This window comes from Genypterus blacodes, unplaced genomic scaffold (genome assembly GCF_046128005.1).
Source record: "Genypterus blacodes isolate CSIRO-AG114 ecotype Tasmania unplaced genomic scaffold, CSIRO-AGI_Gbla_v1 ptg000128l_1, whole genome shotgun sequence".
NCBI classification, from domain to species: Eukaryota; Metazoa; Chordata; class Actinopteri; order Ophidiiformes; family Ophidiidae; genus Genypterus; species Genypterus blacodes.
In genome coordinates, this window is record NW_027466930.1 from 626,650 (window position 1) to 649,083 (window position 22,434).

General features: G+C 45.7%; 1 protein-coding gene across 2 annotated transcripts in view; it reads left to right on the forward strand.

Moving 5' to 3' along the window:
• Positions 1-22,434, forward strand: part of gria3b (glutamate receptor, ionotropic, AMPA 3b) — a 65,388-nt gene that overhangs the window by 16,559 nt on the left and 26,395 nt on the right. For both annotated transcript variants that reach the window (XM_076162762.1, XM_076162761.1), the window contains exons 3-4: positions 3,392-3,631; positions 17,459-17,646. In XM_076162762.1, coding sequence (XP_076018877.1) covers positions 3,392-3,631; positions 17,459-17,646 — 428 coding nt within the window. The remainder of the gene's footprint in view (positions 1-3,391; positions 3,632-17,458; positions 17,647-22,434) is intronic.

Consider the following 22,434-nt stretch of genomic DNA (forward strand, 5'->3'; position numbering starts at 1 on the left):
TTGTTCTTCCCTCTCATCATTCAAGCTTGAACGAGAGCAGCAGAGAATTATAATGTATTAATATTTAAGAGATGAAGAAAGTTACAAGTGCAAAAAATGAGCAAAACGGTTACAGATTGTCACCAAATGTAGATTAATTACAAAGTTTTGAACAAAGTTGAAGCTAAATTGGCTACAACATGCTCTTTTCTCATAGGCGGCGGGGTTCTGACTGGTCGTCGATAAAGGCCAACGCTTCTTTATTGTTTCGCCATTCACAATAACAGACGACAGGTTGTTTGTCTTATCTCTCTGCTGCAGTTCGTAAACATTGTGGTTGTAGCTGTCAAAGCCTGTCTAGCCTGACAAAAGGGCAGAAGTAAGGGGAAGCTAAACCATCAAAACGGCTGCTTCCATCATGAGGTTCAACTCGGGGTCAGCTTCACCTCTGACTCAACACTTTCAGAAACTTTACAGCGGCTCATGACAACACAGGAAGCCTCAGAACTTTAAGGTGAACGAAGACACAACAGGAAGTCATGAAATTGCGATCTGGCTAATATGGAACCTTCCGGGTGCCTTACATTGCCTTTGCAGAGACCCTGCCAGGAGTCGCTCCACGTCTCTCCACACTCACAATGACTTGTGGATGACTGGAACACACACACGCTTCTGCTACAGCACAGTGACCCGTGGCGAGGGCGCAGCACAAAGAGTTTGAATCACCATCAGGGTTAAAATGAGGAGCGGGGGGTCGAGAGCTGAGGGTGATCCAGGGATGGGAAAACATGTCTGCTATTGAAGCTCGGGTTTGCTCCGAGCTCAACCTAATAAGTAGAAGACTGCCGAGCAGAGAGCAAGAGGCTGCCAGATCGCGTCCCCGGGGAGAGGTTCTGTGTCAGTACTGGCCCAAATTAAGAGGGAGAGCGGAGGAACTGGGCCTTCGCTGAGGACTCGAGCTTCCTACTGGCTTCCATTCAGTGTGGGAGATTGCACCACACACCCTGCAGCATGTACCCACAATGCTGCTGTCCATCTGTTGATTCACTTATCCAGGAGCTAAGTCCCTGTGTGTGTAGCGTGCTTGTATTTCTGCATCTGTGCTTGTGTGTGTGCGCGTGAGTGTGTGAGAGTGTGTGTGTGTGCTTAGAGTGAATGCTAGAAAATGGTGTCTGTTGTAGGGCAGATATGGAGGGAATAGAATTAAAGGGAGGAGGCCAAACCCAGAGCTCCCTAGATCTCTCATTCATGCAGCAATTGTACGTAAGATCCAAGAATACGAGCATTGTCGCGTCCATCCTCCTCCGAGTATCAGAAAGGTTAGCAAGGCTTCAGGAAATTCATATGCAGAAGAATTCTCCCCGGATGTGAAAAATCCCTCTGGCACAGTGACATTGTGAAGATGCGGATGTGTGTGAGCGTACTTTGCTTTTATGTGCTTCTGGATGAAAAGCACTGAAGATGTTTGGTGGATTGTTTGGATTTCAGAATGCTACGGCGTCCGTCACTGTTCTTTTCATGTATCTGTTCAATCTCTTATCTCTTTTTTACTTTAAATGTAAAAAAGCCGTATTCCATCTCTACAACTCTGCTTGTCACCTAGTTGTGGGCAGCGAACAACGTTTGGCGCATTGCAAATGTTCTCCATCTTTGTGTTAGCATGCTATTTTGCTGTATTGCTAAGCTAACCATTGCCTTTATTTTAGAATCCTCCATTGTTGTGACTGTGACAGTAAATGCTGTATAATTTGTGATATTTAGGGAGATTCGGTTGTGTTTTAGTGGGACATTTTAGAATCCCTAAATGCAGTTTCCTAAATGTATTGTAGTTGAATTCAATTGGTATATTTGCAATAAATGTGGGTTCAGTCATTAATATAGCTTAAACGGTTTGTTTAGTTGCTGTAATACCTGATGAGACGCTTGATGAGGCGTGCGTTAGCTATCGGTGATTAACCAGAATCATTTGCAGAGTGTCTTGTTACTGTACACGAGTCCAACATGGCGCTGTGAGCCAATCCTGAACACTTACTGCAGCCGTTGTGGTGCGATTGGACAGATCTACTTCTCCTGGAATATCCAAACTGTTTACAGACGTCAAGAACGCTTGATTACCCAATTGGAGCACAAGAGAGTCGTTGAGAATGAGCGAACTCGCGAATTGTGGGGGAAAACAAAACACACCTGACACTCAATATTAGTTTACACATTAATGGCTCCTGACTGAATGAATCTCACGCCTGACATTTCAGGCAGTTCACATTTTCTCGCTAGGCTGTACGATGAATACACATATGAATACACAAGCTAATGGACGTGTTTTCCTTTCATCTGCAGTGGTGTCATCAGATGCACCCGTTGATTTGATTTCTTCGAAGTGGTTGATGATTTGCCTCAGCGAACATTCTTTACACATTCCTACCTCTGGTTGCCTCATTTGGTCGCTTCACTGAACAGTTTGGTTTTGTTGCCGTGTAAGCTGCGGAGCGAGCAGCATGTTGTTTCTATTACAGTACTTGGCTACACTGAACGCACAGGTGAGATCTAGTCACAGTGTGGGCCAGCCTATCATCACATATGGGCCTGATTTGAAGTGCAAGCTGTTTTTTTGTACACAGTATTTCTTGTTATTCAGGTATTATCCAGGCAGGTGTTACCAGGCAGATATGTGCTTGTGAACGTCACTGGACATTAAGGCCCTGGCGTACATGGAACCTGGTTGATGTTTTATTCAATGATTATGATTGATGAGGCCTGTGTGGGCGCGCACAGAAATATTTCACTGACATCTTGCTGACTCTTTTTAAATGTGTCGTTAGTGCAAGTAGAAGTATTGGCTTTACGGTCCGGGGCTAAATGTAGTTTGTGGAACACCAAGTTAACTTGAGATCACCTGTGTGGGTGTGCAGTGGACATTTACAGTCAGTACATTTACATACTCTTTAAAACTTTGATTATACTGTGATTAAGGCAATAGCTCTGGCCTCATACTACGTACTTTCAGACCACATTGTGTGTACTCGTGTTCCTCATTACTCATTTGCTGAGTATGTAAAGGGACTGAAGTTTAATTAGATTCCAGCAGACCTCTGAAGTCACCGTTGGGTCAAGAGATCTACCTGAACAATTAGTGCCTGTAGAGATGAATCATAAATCTTTGCCACATCATGAATAGTTCAATAGCATTATAATTGATTCAGCAGAATATACTGCTGTGTCATACACAATAGGGGTCATTAAGAGTCACACAAACTCTTAATTAGCTTGACATTAAGGTTGGGGTAAATGACCCAATCGATCCTTGACTACTTCAAGTGATGAGGCAGACATTTGTGAGTGTGTGTGTGTGTGTGGGGCACAAATGCTGACAAATATCTTAACATGTCCTTTCGCCCTATGCTGTCTTTTGCAGTTTGCTCCCAGTTTTCCCGCGGAGTCTACGCCATCTTCGGATTCTACGACAAGAAGTCCATGAACACCTTGACCTCGTTCTGTGGCGCCCTGCACACCTCCTTCGTCACGCCCAGTTACCCCACCGATAACGAGGTGCAGTTCGTCATCCAGATGCGCCCCGCCCTCCGGGGGGCCGTCCTCAGCCTGCTCTCGCACTACAAGTGGCAGAAGTTTGTCTACCTCTACGACACCGAGCGAGGTAAGGTCACGCCGACGGCTTTCAGGGGAGGCTTGGTGTTAAAGCTGGAGGTACGGCACAGATCTTCAAGGAGTGTTTGAGGAGCCTTAGAACGCCAGCTGCACCCAAGGGTTCGCAGATGAAAGGTTTAACTTGTAACAGCCTATAAATGTGTAATTATATACAGCAATTTTGATGTCGTCTTCACTAGAATAGCTCCTAACTCATTTGAGTGGCAAAGTCAGAAGTTACACGTCGGCTGGATTCCTGTTAGTTAATCTCCTATTTAATCATCTTGTTGATATTGGCTCGACTTTCATCTGAAACGAGGTACACTGCCTCCGCTGAAATGTTCTCCTCGGAAATCTCCCTGCTGCCCGTTGGGGTTGCTGATTGTCTCCGCGCGGCTCCCAGATTGCATTGCTTTGTTGACAATAGACACTGGTTTAATGGAGCTGCACTGTGTATGTGACAACCTGTCAACAACGGGGGAAGTGTTCATTGCCGGGATTCCTCATGTCCGATGAGAAAATGAGCTCATTACTTCACAAAGGAATGATGATAGCCTCCTCCTACACTAACTTCACTTTGTTCAAACAGCACCTGGGAAAAAAGGGGGGAAAGATATGTTGGGAATATGACAGACGAAACCATATGAAGTCTTTCTCTTGTTGCTGTATGGCTGCCAAAGATGGTGGCTGCATATTCCTCCCACACTGACGTCTCAGCGTGCATTTGTTATGTTTAGTTGCTCATTATGGAAAGGTCCCGACCTGCAGATAGGCTTCCAGCTACCTGTCTTCTCTGCAGTGCTCTGTTTGGTTCTCTGTCCTGGTCCGGCCCCACACACACACACACACACACACACACACACACACACACACACACACACACACACAAACACACACACACACACACACACACACACACCCCATCCCTCTCTCTGGTCTTGCTTTGAGGCAGAATGTGAAGCATGCTTTAGCGCAGAGTGCTCCGTCTTCGGGTCTCTCGGCCTTTAGGGGTCAGAGCTGAGGGCCTTAATCCTCCACACAGCCTGGAGATAATACGTGGTTAATTAGGGTCACTCTGAGTCGAAACACTCATTGGAGCTTCCCCGCGGACGCTAGCAACCCACTCGTCCTTCAGCATAAGCAATACAGCCCGGCTACCAGGCCCGATCGCTCTGTCATTCCTCCTCTGTCTGGCAATTTAGACCGTCTGGGGCAGAGTTGGATACAAAGCAGAAGCAGGGTAGGGAGGGAGGGAGGGAGGTATGAACCTGAAATACAAAAAGGGAAGGGCACACAAAAGGCCACATGCTTTCGAGGAAGTGCGGAGAAAAACAAGAAAACAACGACGCAGAGCGAGGAATGCTGCGAAAGAAGAGAGGGAGGAAGGAACCAAACAGCAGTTTAGTTCGTTAATTAAGTCAACAGCAGGCGCACGTGATTTACAGCTCACTACCTGTGTACAGACAATTCCCTGTGTACTGTAGAGACCCGTGCCAAGCCACTGTTACCTCTCCGCTTACTGCCAGGAGTGCAACACCATCCCTTATTAACGGGAGGACATTGGCCCCAGGAGGGGATTAAAGGCGTTTATTGATGCACTCCATCCTGCACGTTGGGAGGCTTTGACACTTTGCTCATCACGCAGACAGATGTGTCAGAGAGGCTCTACCTCCACTTATCAGGCAGCGCCGGGTCCCCTGGCACTTTGGACAGCGACTGCTGGCTGAAGCCCGAGGAGTGACAAGGGAAAACAGTCCGTCAAGGAGCCGCGCGTGTGTTTTATTTTCCGCCTCTTAGGATCGTAAGGGAAACGGACAGACAATTCCTTTTCATGGCTTTGGCGCCGCAGAACTCTGCAGATTTATCCGTTTAATTCCTTCCCTCAGCCCCCGGTGAACCTGCGCCGGGTCACCTTGGACGATAATCCCCGTGCATATCGAGGCGTAATTGCTCTTCTATGACTTTGTTGTGTTAACATTGTGCGAAAATGAAAACTGACACACAGAGAAACGCTGATTGGTAATGGAAAAGTACTGATAATCGCAATCAGCTCCGGGTTTGTATTATTAGCGCTGGGTCGGCTCGTGTTGTCATCAGCTGTCTCATCCTCGACTCATCGACAACAAGGGAATAAAGCAGAAATATGTTTTGCTCTCGGGTTTCTTTGAGTTCTTTTTGCTTGTCATTGCTGTAAATAAACAACAAAATAAATAACTAAAATCCATCTGGATATGATGTGTAACACAAAGCAGCCTTTTGCAGCAAGTATTATTTTCTTGAGTGCTTTTTGCTTATTAATTTGTGCTTGATAAAAGCATTGATCATCCACAAGCCTGCAAGCAACTTTGCAATTATTCTCCAAACTCTCCTATTAGTGCAGAGGAAAACACAGTGCCACAAAAGAAGCCCTATTCACTAGCTGACTTCCACTGAGGGGTTTTATTCAGTCAATAGAATAGATTAATTACAACCACACTATGCATTTGGCCGCGTTATTGGCCCTCGCAAAAATGCTTTTAGGCCTTAGTGGAGTGCTTTCAGTCTGAGAGCAGCGGCCCATGCGCTCAGGCTCAGATGTATCGGAGGGCGATCGAGGTAAATGTGTAGCCTAAATGCCGATATGAGGCAGCTGTGCGAGAGCAGACGTTGCCATGACGCACCGATGCGGGGAAGCAAATGGAAGCTCGGCAAGCAGGCAGGCGGTGTTACGAGAGGCTACTCTTCTGTGATGTGTGGTAATAAATATATGGACCAAGGGTAGGAAATGTGTTTAGTGCCTGAATACTAAATGTCTCCCTGCGAATGGAATCAATCTGTCACTGTGTTTTAGAGAAGCAACACAACACGTCCTGGAAAGGCTCCATCATCTGCTGATGAGTCCATACTGTGGCTTTGGCTTCGTCTATGTAACGATGTTTGGAATAATTCTGACTTTTTGGCGAACAGGTATTAACAGGCATGGACAGGTCGGCCTCTTTCCTTCCCTTCCATAATTAACGAAGCTCAACGGAGCCAAACTCTTGCCGGGTATGAACTTGTATACCTTATATTTCATGAAAAGGTTAGCGGATCAATATGTTGTGTGGATAAGCCTTAAAGTATGAGCCTAGGAGTTTGCAGATGCTGTTCCAACAGGCCGTTCAGAAACCGAGACTGGCTGGTTTGAATCCTAAACGGCACCGTTCCTGTATCTCCTATGTGGAGCAGAGAGATGAACCATCGCCACAGCAGGTTCACAGCAGCTCAGCCAAGTCTTCTGTGCTGCTATTGTGCCGTTCTGCGTTTGTTGTCCAATCCTTTCAGTTTGCATCAGCAGACAGATTCTCCTTTAAGAAACTGGGAGTGTATAGGGGTGGAGGGAGATGGATCTCACCCTCTCTGTTCTGGCGGTCAGGTATGGACAGATAATTGCCAGGTCTGTGCAGCAGAGACAGATGATTACAGGCTTTATTGTCTCTCCCAGGCACAATCAACCCTGATTCAGCAATCTCACCTCCACTTGATTTATGAGTCTCCCTCTCTCTCCCTCTCTCTCTACAGCGCCGTCAACCATTTCTTCCCTAAATGTCGTGAAGTGGTCAAGGAAGAAAAAAAGTGAATGGTGAAATAAACCACTGGTAGCCACCACTTCTTGTGCCTTTTGACAGCTTGAGAGCAGATTTTCTGAAGCAGTTAGGGAGCGATTGCAGCTCGCACTGGTTGAAACGGCAGCCATGTGTCCCCTCAGCGTCCCCTTAGCGTCCCCTTAGCGTCCCCTCAGTGTCCTCTCAGCATCCCCTCCATGTTTCAATGCATGACGCGTTTTCCAGTCTTTCACCTTGAACTCAACACAATGACGAAAAATGGAAACGCTGGAATGAAGGTGGGAACGTGACAGATCGGCTCATTCCGCCGCATGAAAGAGCTTCTATTTTCCATTGACATTTTGCGAATAGCAATTTGGAAAGAGCAGTGCCAGGGATCGCCTACGTTTGGTTAAAATTGAAGCTGCCACACCTTTTAATCCACGATGAAGATGGAGGGTTCGACTCCCTCTCGCCGTATCGATGAGGTCCGCAGGTTGCCACGCGATAGAGGAGATGACATATTAAGAACAAAGCTCGGCCTCCTGCCTCTCTCCATTTTTCTACTCCCAATCAATATTCTGAATGCGATACAGTTAGGAGGAAAATGATCCAGCGTGTCAACGCGGCGCAGGAAGCTCAGCTATTTGCTTTTATCATTTAACTGCCGACAGTTGGAACTACAGTAAGAATTGTGTTCGATACCTTCGGCTCATTATAGCGACGGGAAGTCAAACGTTCTTTGAGCAGGAATCTGCCAGATGGAGGCTAGGATCCATTATTCAGCTTCTAAGTATCTCCTGGGTGCTTCTTTCCTTCATGCCGTCAATACTTCCAATGACACCAACTGTAGCCCAGCCCAATTCAGCAAAGTTAGCTGGAACGATAACGTGTGAGCACGGTATTGATCATTGGGTGTTGTCTCTGTATTAGAGAAGAAGAAGGCTGGAAACGGCACACGCAGCTGTTTCTACTCTATGTTTTGTTGTTTCTTTACTAAAAAAATATCAAAATGTGGCTACTGATGGGAGAAAATGTAAAAAATTCACAAGAGCTTTGACTGCAAATGACAGCAAAGCCGCACACAGGAGGAATATGCTCTACATCTATAGCTAGAATATTGACATGCAGCACAGATAAATAACCAACATGAAAACATTGTGACTGAACTCAAATTCAACCCAGAATCAATGATGTTTCAGTATCTCAAAAAAAATAGATACAAACAATAGAATAGACACGATGCTGTTAACAAACAACTCTGGAATACTGTAGAGCAGAGAAAATAACAAAACCCTGACTTGCTTAAGCTCAGTTTTCTTAAACCCCAACTCTTCTAAACTATAGGGCTTTAATGAGTGTAGTACATCTGGAGTAAGTGTAATAAAGTGGGAGAGTCGAGCGGAACGGTGAGAAAACCATAACGGCTTTGTCACTTTCTTAATTACCGCGAGAGTAAAACATGTTGTCCACCAATGCAACTTAGCCTGAACTTATTTAATTTCCTCTGAGAATAGAAACGCCTTCATTTTAATAAACAAGGCCGCTCGGATCAGATCGGCCGCACACGGAGGTGTCATCGCACGGCGCTGCAACATCAGGTTTCCCTTTGGCGCTTTGTGTCATTTTTATTTCCTCTTATACACACACAGTCAAACCTCCCTTTTAAATCTATCTCTCATACTTTGAACCGATAAAAGCCCTTTAGTACATTTCCAGAAGATTGAGGTCTTGTATGTTAACTTTTGGCCCATCAACAACATCATTTCCATCTCCCAGTTGTGTATCGACGGCTGTCATGGCACTCAGACGTGTGTGAGGAAGATGATTGAAAGGAACCAGAGTCGCCCCGACAGACGACAATCTTAACGCGCGTGTAAAGTCACTTACGTGCAGCAGGAGGGAGGACGAGCCTTCGAATCCTTCATAATCACACCACCACTACGACGCAATCTCATGACCTTCCATCTACCCTCCTGCCTAATGTAGTCCTGACAATATGCCATTGATTTGAGGACATCGCCACGTTCACACCGACACACTCACCGGCAGTCATGGTTTTCTTTCAAGCAAAAAACAGGCGTTCGTTTCAATCATTTTGTCCGGCATTGAAGTGACAAATTGCTGCTTTTATCTTGTAATTTCATTTTCAATCTGTTAGTTTAACCACTGTTATCTGGACCCTGATGATACGTTCTGTGTCTGAGTCCTGCCAGCAGCATTATTTTCATGCTAAGTAGCGCCAGAAGTTGCAGATTTCGGAGTTTAAGCGAACACATTCACACTAAAGCAAATCCTCCTTTAATATAAGAGGGTCTGGGTCATAAACTCCTACAGGCACGCACGCTGGATAATGTAAAGAATCTATTAATTAATCTATGAATCTATGCTCTGTATCAATCAGCCACTTGTCCTCCTATGAAAACACGCAATCCAGAGAAGGACGCTCGGCGTTTAACGGCCAGATAAGATAATTCGGCGCTGGCACGATTGTCTGAGCGAGATGCCAGCAGGCTTGTGAATGGGATGATTGGATGATTGGATGACCACACGTAGCTACCAAGCTCATCTTCTCTTCTTTCTGCCAGGCGGGGCAGAAAGGTAGGAAGAAGACAGATATGAGAGGGAGTTGAGGTCAGACAGAGGAGGATTTGCCGGAGCTGAGACTGAATTTGCTCTGTTATTCTCAACCCCTCTAATTGGCCGTCCAGAGACTGTTGTTTCTAAAGGATTCACACAATAAACACCTCTTGCTGCTTTCCTGGATCTCTTTGATGGGACATCAAATCAAATCTGTCTTGTGTCTAGCTCGGCGAGGCGTCTCTGGTGGTCGCCTCGGAGCTTTTCGTCTTTTAAACTCAATTGATTTGCAGCCGTGTGGCAAAATAAAGCAAAACTTTGCCTCCGAAGATGTAAATTCTTCCTTCAGTTTGTTCTACACGTCATTTTAGGCAATTCTGACACATTTAACACAGCTCACATCTCATCAACCTCAATATTGCTGAGCTGGATTGCGGTACGAGTGTGCGCCGGCTTCTTACTGCAAGTGTCTAGAAAACAGTGGGCAGCTCGTTTCCTTTGGCTTTGTGGTGTCATCACAGGCGCCATAATGGCACATTAGCTGCGCCCAACTGCGACTTTACACACCCACATATGCCTCTTGTGCTTTCGTGGCCCTTCTCCTTCACGCCGGCTTCATAACAAGTAAATTATGCATGCATCGGGAGAATAAATCAGCTTGGACACGCTGACAAGAAAGGGCACATCAGAGACACCGTAAAATGCACAAGAAAAATAATATTAAAGAAATATGGATGAAGCTATGCATCGCTGGCAGCTCTCTCTCTCCCTCTCTCTCTCTCTCTCTCTCTCTCTCTCTTTTATTTTCCAGTGGAATTGCCATCCAGTGACATCCTAATATACAGGTAGTCTAACCTGCAGCAGCCACCTCTCAGTAGTCGTATAAAAACAACTACAAGTCACGTATTTGTGCCTTAAAAGACTGATAGGAGAGGCAGCAGCGTCTGACACAATAAACACACTATAAACCCGCTTGCTCTCTCTGTGTCCTCCTTTAAACGAACCTGGAATAAAGCCATTTTACCACCTACCCACTGCTAGTTCAGCGGCCATGAAATTACAGCTGGGAGCATTTTGGTTTTTGGTTATAGCCAAAGCCTCGACCTTTTCTTTAGGCAATCACAGCACCGGCTGATTGCTTTACACTCGGACATATTTATATATTTGGATGTATTTATTTTCTCACGCCAGCAAGAGCAGAATTTGACAGCGACTTTAGAATAATGTGGTGTTGTTAATTAACTGAAGCTTTTCCAGAGAGTCGTGTGCAGATATTGATCGGCCAACTGTCCCCCTGGAGACACACACAAGACTGTATACAGTATGTATATACATAAGGATATACATGTGTGAGTGTTTGTGTTACACAGAGAGAGAGAGAGAGTGGGTGTATTTTCACAGTTCTGAAGCGTCCCTCGTCCTTCTCCACCTCCTGCATGTTTGCTCTTGGACAGATATGGACAGCATGCAGCCTCTGTTTGATTTGACATGCGCTGCCTTTTTGATTAGGACAACACTTGGCAGAAAAAGGCTGTTTTGCTTATAGGCCGGCTGTAAACACCACATCAAAGCCTTGGCTACACACTTTAAGTATACTTTGGCGTCCGCTTCACTGCAAACGTTGCTTTTCCACCATTAGGGTAAACATCTAAAGCTCCCTTCTCCCGTGGGCTGGGAGTACTGAAGACGCTCCCACTGCTTTTACACTCGGCACTGTGCGACGCCGCCATCATTTTCTTTTTATATCACCTCCTCACAATATCTAAGTAGACTGGACCGAGTGTTTTCAGTAATTTTCCTTTCATCTCGGGGGAGCCGGGTGTTAAGCGTCTCTCTCAAGGGCACCTCAGCGGTGGCTGCTGATCACTTCACCCCGCCACATTTTTACAGCTGCTCGGAGATCTGAACCAGCAAATTTAATAAGCCTGATTGTCTCATCTTCACTCTGCCATCAGGCTGTGATTGCTCTTATTGTGTTGTTATGTGATACAGAAAAGCTGAAGTCAAGAGCAGCTTTATGCCACTAACTTACCGCCTATTTCACACAAATTGTGGGGAGATGCTAAATGAGTAATGAGAGGAAATGTAAATAGAAAGCCTTCCACTCTCAGACGGAGATTGTGATCTGCTCTGCACACACACACTGGAGGGATCCGCAGAGCCCCGTGAGCTCACACTCGGCTCCCAGGCAAACACTCACCAGCCACTAAACAGGTATTTATTTTGGCTTCATCAAGACGACAGTAGAGATGAAGCTGCTGTGGTAATATGTTGGAATTGGCACGCGGACACACACACACGTACACACACCCATACATACATAGACACACATACACACTCACACATACACACACACACTCGCACACATACACATTCACACACACACACACACACACACACATACACACACACACATATATATGGGGTTAATGAGGAGCGAGATTGTGATGTTGGAGTTTAATAATTCAATCTCCGTTAGTATAAACACACAGAATGTAATATTAAAATGTGGCGGCTGCGTTTTAATTTATGCGTAGCCTGACTGTGTGTTTTACCGCAGCGATACATTACACAAAGCAACATGGATGATTTAGGATTTAGGATTTATTTATATTTATGATTTTGATTAAATGACATTATACTGTGGAAAAAGAAATATGTTAGTTTTAGCAACATATGGCAACGCCAAACACTGCGGCAGTGTCACATTCATAAAGCTGCGTGCAGATGTTCAGCCGTCTAAACTGGGACTGAGCCAAACGCACAGTTAGGAGTCAGAGCCGGTTTGTGTTTGCGGTTTCATGTCAGCCGGTTTGACGTCCAGACAGCTCAGCGGGCTGCGGCGGCCTCGCCAGAGACCCTCATTTATCAGAGGATTGACCTGTGAGAGGGGAGAGCAGGAGCCACCGTCACCTGCCCGTCATGGCTCACTTATTTATCATTATCATACTCTGAGTTCTGTTCTGCGTAACAAAATGGTGCCTTAATTACTTCATGATTATTAGATGATGTGCGGGTGAAACCAGATTGAAAAGAAATGGTTAAAATATAGAATAAACACATTGAGAGGCTTGAATGTGGAGATAGGAAGTCAGAAAGCTGATGTCATTCTCTGCCTTCATATGATGTCAGAGTTTGTTTGATTATTATGGGATACATATGATGAGTTTCTTTACCCAGAAATCAAATCTGTGAGTGCTGAGCAAAATGTGAGATTTGATGATGAGGTGATTGTAGAGCGAAAAAGAATCAAAATGCAATCAAATCATTGCTGGAGTGAATCGTCCTACGAGTAACCGAGGAGGGTTACATCACTGAGGCTCAGGTGTGTGTGTGTGTGTGTGTGTGTGTGTGTGTGTGTGTGTGTGTGTGTGTGTGTGTGTGTGTGTGTGTGCGTGTGCGTGTGCGTGTGTGTGAGCGCGTTTCTCTGATTTGCCTTGTTATCCTGGACCATTTGTGAGGTACGGTGTGGGAAAGGGAGGAGGGGGGAAGAAGGCACAGAGAGAGAGAGAGAGAGAGAGAGAAATGGGAGGATGTGACACTCTGCACCAAACCCTAATGAGAGTCAGGGAACTAAAGGAGCTGGGCAATGAGATTAGATGCAACTCAATTCAATTACTGCCGAGCCGCCACGGGTGACGCTTCAAAACTCATCCTGTTAAGATCCGATTCAGAGACAAAGAAGAAGAGGACCGCCGCTCTCTCCCCCCTTCTCTCTCTCTCTCTCTCTCTCCCTCTCGGCTGCTGCACGCCATAAGGACGCGGGGAAAAAAGTGAGGCCCTCATTAGAGCTCCAGTGCACTTTGGAGCGTCCCTGTTCTGTAGGTGTGGAGTCGCTATAGTTTTAAAGGATCCGAGCACGTGCGGTTCATCTCTATGCTAACGAGGATCCTGTTAACGATGAAACGCCCTGCCGCTGTCACTCCAAAGCGTCGGCGCACCTTTTGAAATGTAGAAATCCAGTCCAGCAAATTGTTTATTAGATTTGCAATTTGGAATGGAGATGAATTACTGCAATCTGTCGGCTAAACAACGCTTTGATCACAGAAACGGGATAAGTTGTCGCGGAATTCATTGCTGTTAACTTTTATTTGATATTGTTTTCTTTACTGCTGTTGGCGACGGGAACGTTTTCCTCTGAGCTCCGCTGCCAGAAGCCAAAGAGAAGAAGATGTGATTATTTGATGAGCCTGTGTGTAAACAAAGACTTTAGATTCTATTAATACATTTACTAGCTTCTGCACAGTACAAATGCCAGAGTAACGACCTCGATTGTCAGTCAATTTGAATATTTTTCTTAATGTTTTTGCTACAATTGCCTTTCTAAGTGGAGTGGGCGTGGCTTATCCTTCACAAAGTGCCTGAATCTAATGAATAATCAACTGTGATCAAAGCTGACGGTCGCATCAAGTGACAACGTATGCAAACACAAAAGAAACATCAATCGACCTGATGGTGGCGCCAAAACAACTGTTACATTTTAACAAAAAATTCAAACATTAATCCACCATAATAGGAGGAATTCTCGGCCATGGCTGCGGTATGGATTAAAATGTTGCATCCCATGATCCTCCTCCACACACACACACACACACACACACACACACACACACAGACCCTCTCTCTCGCAGTGTGAGCGTTGTGACATGTTAAAGCGACACCTATCTGGTTGGTATAATGAGCAATGAGGAGTGTGAGGAGCAGAAGCTGCAGCATTTGTGCAACAGGGATTTACAGGCGATGATAAGGAAAGGCTGTTGTTGTCGTTGTTGTCGTCAGAATTTATGCATTCCAATGTATTGCATGTTCTAGATGCGGCGCAGCTGTGGGGCCGATCCACCTGGCAGAGAGATTTATGGCTCCTTCGCCATGTTGGAAATACATATCACTTGGAAAAGCATTTATAGGGGCTCTCAGCACTCTTTGGGAGGTTGAATCCATTGATCAGCCGAAGCTGAAAATGGATGCCGGTCTGAGGAACGTAACTAGTCAACGTAAATCTTAGTGGGAAGTTTTATGTGGTTTTGGAGATAACTGATGCGCCGGCTTAGGAAACAACACGCCGCCATGCTGGTTCCCATGATTTACTGAGCTGTTAGCCCTTTTTGCGGCTGTCAGATGAAGTTGTGTGTTGTGCTTTCTTTGCTTTTGAAGTCTAAAACAGGAAGAAAAAATAACTTTTGTGCTGACTTCAGAGCTACTAAGAGGAAATGTAAGCCATTTCCGGGCGGACTATTTACCACCAGAAGATTCCATCTCTTAATTTCCATACAAATGTAAAACGAAGCAGGCATGGAATCTTCTGTGAATCTTAAATGAATCCAATTGTTCCCACACAGCTCAGGGTTTGCTGCAGGCGGAGGCAGACGTGCGCCGAACAAATCAGCAATTTTCAAAATAAAAGCCCAGCGCGGCTCTAATCTGATTGACAGGATGTTTCCCTCTCGCACTGAAGTGTTGGTTTCATTTGTGCGTTTCCCTTCACAGCAGACCTCAGAAATACCTCAGTCCAGCACTACACGCGCAGAGAACCTCAACTAGGAACATTTGCTTTTACGTTACTGAATCAGTAAACAAATACTCTGGCTTGAACCGGTTATCCTTCCCGTCACATCGGCCCATATACTGTACATGACACGCCATACGCCCGGTGTGATGACTCCTAAACGCCTCTTCGCCTTTACTACCCTCACCAGTCTTCCTCCCGACCGTTCCCTAACCAATGGGGACTGCTGACCCAGTTAATCTGCATGACATCTTTTAATGCGAGGAGCTTTTAAAGCTGGGAAGGCTGCCATGGCGCTACCCAGCTGGCTTGTTGTTGGTGAGGTTTTAAACATATGCCTCGGGAAGATGAATAATCCATCCATGATATTCAAAGCCGCATTCTGTGGCGTTTGGCTGTAGGTTTGGGGAGATGTGTGAAGGTATAGACAGCGTTCAGGAGACGCCCGCCGCCGCTGCTGAGCTCATGCAAAAATGATGATGAAAGTAACTTCTGATGTTTTCACTCCACTTTCACATTTTCCCCCCCGTAGAGGAAATTTGCCCCACAGACATGGACGCACACACACGTTGTCCTTTTCAAACGGCTAAACCAACCTACAGAATACACAATGTACGCTCTCATCCTCAACACATCACCTATGTTGTGCTACAACTTCCTGGCAGATGCGACCTGATAACGCAGAGCTCTTGCAGGCTGATGTCTCCAGGCAGCGGGCCATTGTGTCTGCGGACAGATAATACGCCGCGCGCCGGGTCGCCGTGACACACCGCACTCCCTTCACTCCCTTCACCAAAAAGGTCATCTGGTAAAAATGGCTGCGCTGGAGTGGCTGAGGCACACGGGGAGTGCAGACATACGTGGCAAAGCAATCTCAGGGCATTTACAAGCTCTGCCTCTCTATAAAAAGAAGCTACTTGACCATTCAGACGGAATGGAAATGAAGGGAAGCGAAGGCAAAAGGCGAAAGGAGAAATGAAGCGAGTCACCAAGTGGTTTTCTTGTTAGAACTGTTGTTGGCTTCTCTTTGGTCTTACAGTGGCTTTGCGGGCTCCCCTGCAGCCGGTTCACGGAGATAAGGTTCTACAGAGAAACGGTCCACAGTAAACAATCTATGACCAGCTTCCACTCTGCCCGTCGCCCTTCAACACTACGTCAGACTATTTGCATAATACCCAATCACATGCCAGGGTATTAATCACCTTAAAATCAGCATGAGTGCGAGATGAGCCAGAATCTGCTTCTGCTGCACATTTCTCCCATTTTTTCGTATCAGTTGACCTACAATATATGTGACAAATGATTAAATACAGGGAGCGATAGAGAAAAGAAGCTTATTGTACGTATACTTTGCCGCCACATTGTCCCTGGCTTAATGAATACCACCACTCTGCTTGATTTTCATTAATAACGCTCGTGTTCATTCTCTGGGCTAATACACGGGCGAGGAGTTAAGCCATTTTGATTTCAGCTTGTGCGATGTGCAATCCATCCTTCCAGAAATAGGAGCACATTATTCATGCCACGCCACCAGATTTGACCACAGTGTTTCCGAGCGCTCTGTTAAATGAAAATATTTCACGTGTGAATTTTTCATTAGAAGGGCTCGTTCTCCATTCTTCTGCCAGCATAATGATCTCTTTTCTACCACTGGCCTAGATGAATCTTTCATTGTCTTTATCTTTAAATGAGTTGGCACAGCGCTGGGAGGAGGAGGAGACGGCGGGCCCGGGATGCGTCTCATCGCACTGTCAAAGTTAACATGTGGCTCAGCTAAATGCCATAATTTAATTGATGCCAAGCGCAATAACGTCACCCACTGATCCTTTAATGATATCAGATACCATTCTTGTCCTTTCACTTCATTATGACATTGCCTTTTCAGTATGCAAATGTCGGTTCACACACACACACACACACACACACACACACACACACACACACACACACACACACACACACACACACACACAGGTAACCCCACACAAAGTCTAGACGGGGGACAATATTTTAATGGTCCTGCAGACTTTGGAAAGCTCTTGTAGAATGTAATGAGATGGCCTTTAACTTTCTAATTCAAGCTAAAACCTATGCAGAATAAATTAGCGACCACTCAATTCTTGCATAACAACTACACTGTGTCTAATCCTCTCTCTCTCCCACTCTCCCTCTCTCTCTCCCCCTGCAGGTTTCTCTATACTGCAGGCCATCATGGAGGCAGCGGTGGCAAACAACTGGCAGGTGACCGCTCGCTCCGTCAGCGGCACAACAGATGCTGCGGAGTTCAAGCGCATCATCGAGGAGATGGACAGGCGGCAGGAGAAGCGCTACGTGATCGACTGCGAAGTGGGCAGGATCAACACCATATTAGAGCAGGTGAGAGTGACGTCTAAGTCTCTTGTTGCTCAGACTGCCTCGATCGCACAATTACACGGCCAAAAGTATGTGGACATAGATAATGTGGCCATTATGTGGACATCAGGCTTTCGGTTGACGCTCCAATTCATCTGAAAAGGTGTTTGATAAGGTTGAGATGAGGGCTCTGCACAGGTCAGACAAGTTCCTCCTTCAGACTCAACAGCATCTATTCAAGCACTAGATGCTGAAGCTTGTCCTTCTCAAACTTGCGGCTGCTAAAAAAGCTGTAAGCACACAAAAATGTAAAATATTATTGTGTGCTGTGGCAACACGATTCCCTTCACTGGAACTAATCGGGAGACCATGAAAAACAGCCCCAGAGCATCATTTCTCCTCCACCAATGAATGAATCCACTAATTAGAAGAGGTCTGAAACAGCTGCTTTCTACAGCAGCAGATACTGGAAGTTTAAAGGAAATGTGCATCTTACAACCAAGCTGGAGAAACTCTCCAAAGACCTGCAGAGTTCAGAGATAACTTTGACATTGTGTGCCCCCATAAAAATGTTGTGTATTGCAGCTTTATTTCCAACAATGTGTGTACCAATCGTCAAATTTATCTCTCCCCTCTCTCAGAAGTATGTAGTGTAAAAGTGTTCTAGTGTCATTCCGTGAACTAACAAATCCGCATGAGGCAGTTTGAGGAGCTTTTACACTCCGTTCAGTTTATTTTCACTAAGTTTGAGGCCCGGCGCGCCTGAGAGAGGTCTCCAGAGGAGCCGGGGCCCGTGTGCGGTCGGAGCGCGGGCAGCCATTTGGAGAAACCACTGATGATGCTGCCTCCTTAATCCTCTTTTAACAACCCCAAACCTCTCCATCCCTCTGTCACATCCATGCCTTAGGAGGAAATGAAAGGTCCACCAGTCGTTGTAGTAGGGGAAACACAATTACCATGAATAGATGAGTGGCTATTACACCGCGCGTCTCCTCCGTCCTCCCGCCCGGCACCGAGCGGCACCGCTCAGCTTGCTGCCACCGCCGCCGCCGCCGCCGCCGCCTGCTTATAAGGCAATCAGCCCGAATTGGATTCTGCTCGTTAACATTCATTTAGATATTGGCTTCTCTCTGCCTCACAATATCCCCCCAACGACTGTTAGTCCCACTTGTTTTTTATGAATCTAATTTGATCCCAGAGTCATAGTTTAAAACAGAATTACTTTTAGTATTAATTTGCTGTGTCTAATTTAATTCCTGTGCTGAAAATTTGCCGCACGCTCGACAATGTGGGGACGAGACTCAAATCTGTTTCCTTTTTATGCTAAGAATACAAATCAGCTTTTTAAGGAACCCTTGGAATGTTTCACTTGGAACCACGTGAGGCGCAGGAACGGCTGCGTGTTTAATTGCCTTTTTCCCGTGAAACAATGATAAAGATACACAGCAATAATCTGTTTGATGTTCCTCTGTTTCTATCTCTGTTCCCTTTAATGATTCTCTTCTCTTTGTGTCTGGAGGTGCTCCTCGCATTCCTCCACCTCCCACCATCACCATCATCATCATCATCATCAGCCATTTCTCTGTCTACACTTTGTTTTAGCACTGAAGGGGAAATAAAGCTTTCACAAAAACAAACCTTCAAACAGCAGCGAGCTCAGTTTTGCAGCATAGCGTTTCCTCCTATTGAAGCCGGGTGAACGAACCTGGCCAGTATGGATGAGTCACAGGCTTCCAGAGGAGCTGCTGGGCTTCACTCTCTAGCCGCCTCCATTGGGGTGCACTATCGTACAGTGAAAGAGGGGAGCCAGGCTGAAAAGGCTGCAATCGGAACAAATGGAACGTTATTGTTACTGCTTCAAGTTTCATGCTGGTTGTACTTTGGTTCCTGTGATTGTGATGCCAGACGTATAGAGTTGCATCTGCAGAGGGTCGAATGTAGTTTTCCATCTGAACTATGTGCCTTTGTCGGTGTCTATGTGTCGACGTGTCACTTCCATCCATCAAGGTCACTGCCTGTGGAAAGAGGATCATGAGGCAGGACAGATCCAGAAAACTGATTACTGGGAGGAAATGGGAATCAGCTCAGAGGCTTAGTTTTACAATTTCAGCTCCAGTAATCCCACTGTGGGAAGAATTCCTTTATTCCAGTCAGGACCACAGAGTGTAGATTTATCTGGAATAGGCCAGTGTCTCATTGGGCTTTTCACATGTTTGGCAGTGTTGTTGGTCACAGACAGAACCTGCATCCTGCTCCTCGGCCCTTTGTGATGTGTTTGCTGCTCGCACCTTCGTCCTGCTGGGTATTTGTTTGCCTTATCCAGAGTTGGCACCTTCCAATATTGTGATCGGGACGGATGAAATAGAAGCCGTGCTGTTGTGCTCCAGGACGGGGATTGTGTTTCAGCAGAATAACCAAATGAATAAACGAGCGTCCCAATCCCGTACACAGGTGGGGCGCTATTCATTTAAATGTGCGACGGGTTCATGAACTTGCGATAATACATTTGCACAACGCTGTGACTGTGCGTCTCACTCACAAGCTACTCAGCTGAATGTCACTTTTATTGGCTTCATTTATCACTTTACATGATATGGAATCACGGCCAGAGACGCCATTTGCATACTGCTGCATCAGGCACAGTTTTGTTCTCTTGAATAACAGCAGAGAGAGATTCTCCACAAATTTGTTTTGCGATGCTGAGGAGAACGCTACACCCGGACCATTATCATTTCATGCTGTAACAACCACTCAGGATTTATCGCCTATAGGACTTTTCCGTCAATACACTGCACTGCAGATAAATTAACCCGACAGCAGTCCTTCCTTTACAGCGGGAGAGGCTGTGCCGGCTCGGCTCTCTGAATCATATCCAATGACTGTGTTTCAGTCAAACGTACTGCATCCTGTTCTTATATTCCCAGAATCATCTTCCTCTTATGAAAGCAAGATGTATAAATAAGAATTATATAGATTTTATGTTCATCATCCCTGCATCAGGTTAATTTGTCAGCTTGAATATTCGGAGTGCACACGTGTAAAGCACGCCCCTACATGTGTGTTACACCATTAATGGCTTAATTCCATCGAGCTGTGCGATTCCACATACAGTATTGTCTCGTATCTGTGTGCTGCACTCGTCTTCCTGGCCATCTTCCCTCCTGGGATTTCTGCGCTGGAGTCTGCTCAGAGGCAACAACCTGCTCATCACTAGTGTAAAGAGAGGCAAGCAAAAAATGAACGGCGTCTGGGACAGGCCCAGGGCACGCAAGCTGTTCAAAGACAGACAGGCAGGGAGAGCTTTGCCAGCCACAAAGCTGCTTTTTTCACGCGGAGACAAAAACAATGAGAGAGAGAAAAAATTAGATGGGTTTGGGGATTTCTGAGAAAAACATTTTGCTGCCTGTAGAGGCATGAAGGGTGGCCGTATACGCCTCCCCACACAGAATTGGGAACCCTTCTTCTGCCTTTTCTACTCCCAGAAGAACCCAGAGATAATCCACAGCTAAGTGTGTTATAGAATGTGAAATCTCTGTGTTATATCTAAGCCCAGAAAGGGAAATAAATCTCATCATGGGAGATAAGAAGCTGAGGAAGAGGCTGTGGTTGATGTGATTTCAAGGAACAGAATAAAAAATATCCCAAATTTAAATGGTTTCCCAATCTACCTTTACATTCACACAGCTGCCTGGCTAAGACAATAAACCAAACCAACATTTATATGTTTACATGTGGGCGACTCAGGCAGGTCCACTTAACTGTCCTCTCCCTTCCCTCATACATGCAGTCAGCCCCTGAAATGCTTCAAAGTACATTTACATACAGAAATCACCCAAACACAGAGGTTAATGTTTATGTCAGCGTGTGTTCTGTGTGATTTATGCGTTTGTGTGAACATTTGCACTCAATTACCTTCTAACCAATCTCAGCCTGGACCACAACTTTCATCCAGACTGAGATCAGAGCGTGTCATGTGTTTACATGGTCACACCTGAATAATAGTCTTGGTCGGACTAATATAGGATCATTGCTGGGCATGTTAACGCAGCTGGTGATGTCAGTACTCCATAAAGTAGGGGTTGATACTTCTATTTGCATATAAACATCAACATTATGAATGGAAAATTCAAGTTTACTCTTGAATTCTAGAGGTTAAGTTGTCAACAGTCAATTCTGTCACAATAACTTTCTCAGGCAATTCAAATTTTCATCAATTTGATTCCGTCTCCCAGTAATACTATCTGTCACCGCCTGCCTCCTCGTCTCTTTATTTGTTCTACCTAAAATTCAGAGGAGGTGAGAGGAAAGTGAGCTACTGTCACTGATGATCTGAAAGACAATCCTGATCCAGGCACCATCTTATTATCCTTCAGCCACTGAAAGGGGCGAATGGAAATAGGCCGAGCCCTTCCTGTGAGATGTAAAGACGCGGCTACAAAGTGCATTCAAATCCGCAGCACCAGTGTTGCCTGTAAAAGGCCATTTACTAAGAGAGATTACTGAATTAAATGGGATTAAGGTGTTATCGTCGAGGAGAACGACCTGCTGACACCATTACTGGATGAGAGGCCGACGCCGCTTTGCTTTAGCTGTGATGGTGCGCAGCCTGTTAGCTTCTGTACTACAAAATGCAGCCTTGCTATTTCTGTGTCACTCCCTCACCCCTACACAGGGGACCAAACCAAGACCAACATACGCATGGCGTCTGTTCTCACCAGGGATTTGATTAAAGTATGTTAATTTAGAGAGGTCAGTGATTATGTGCAGTTGAGTCTGACACTCTCATGTTAGCTTAGCTCCACTATAGCTCTA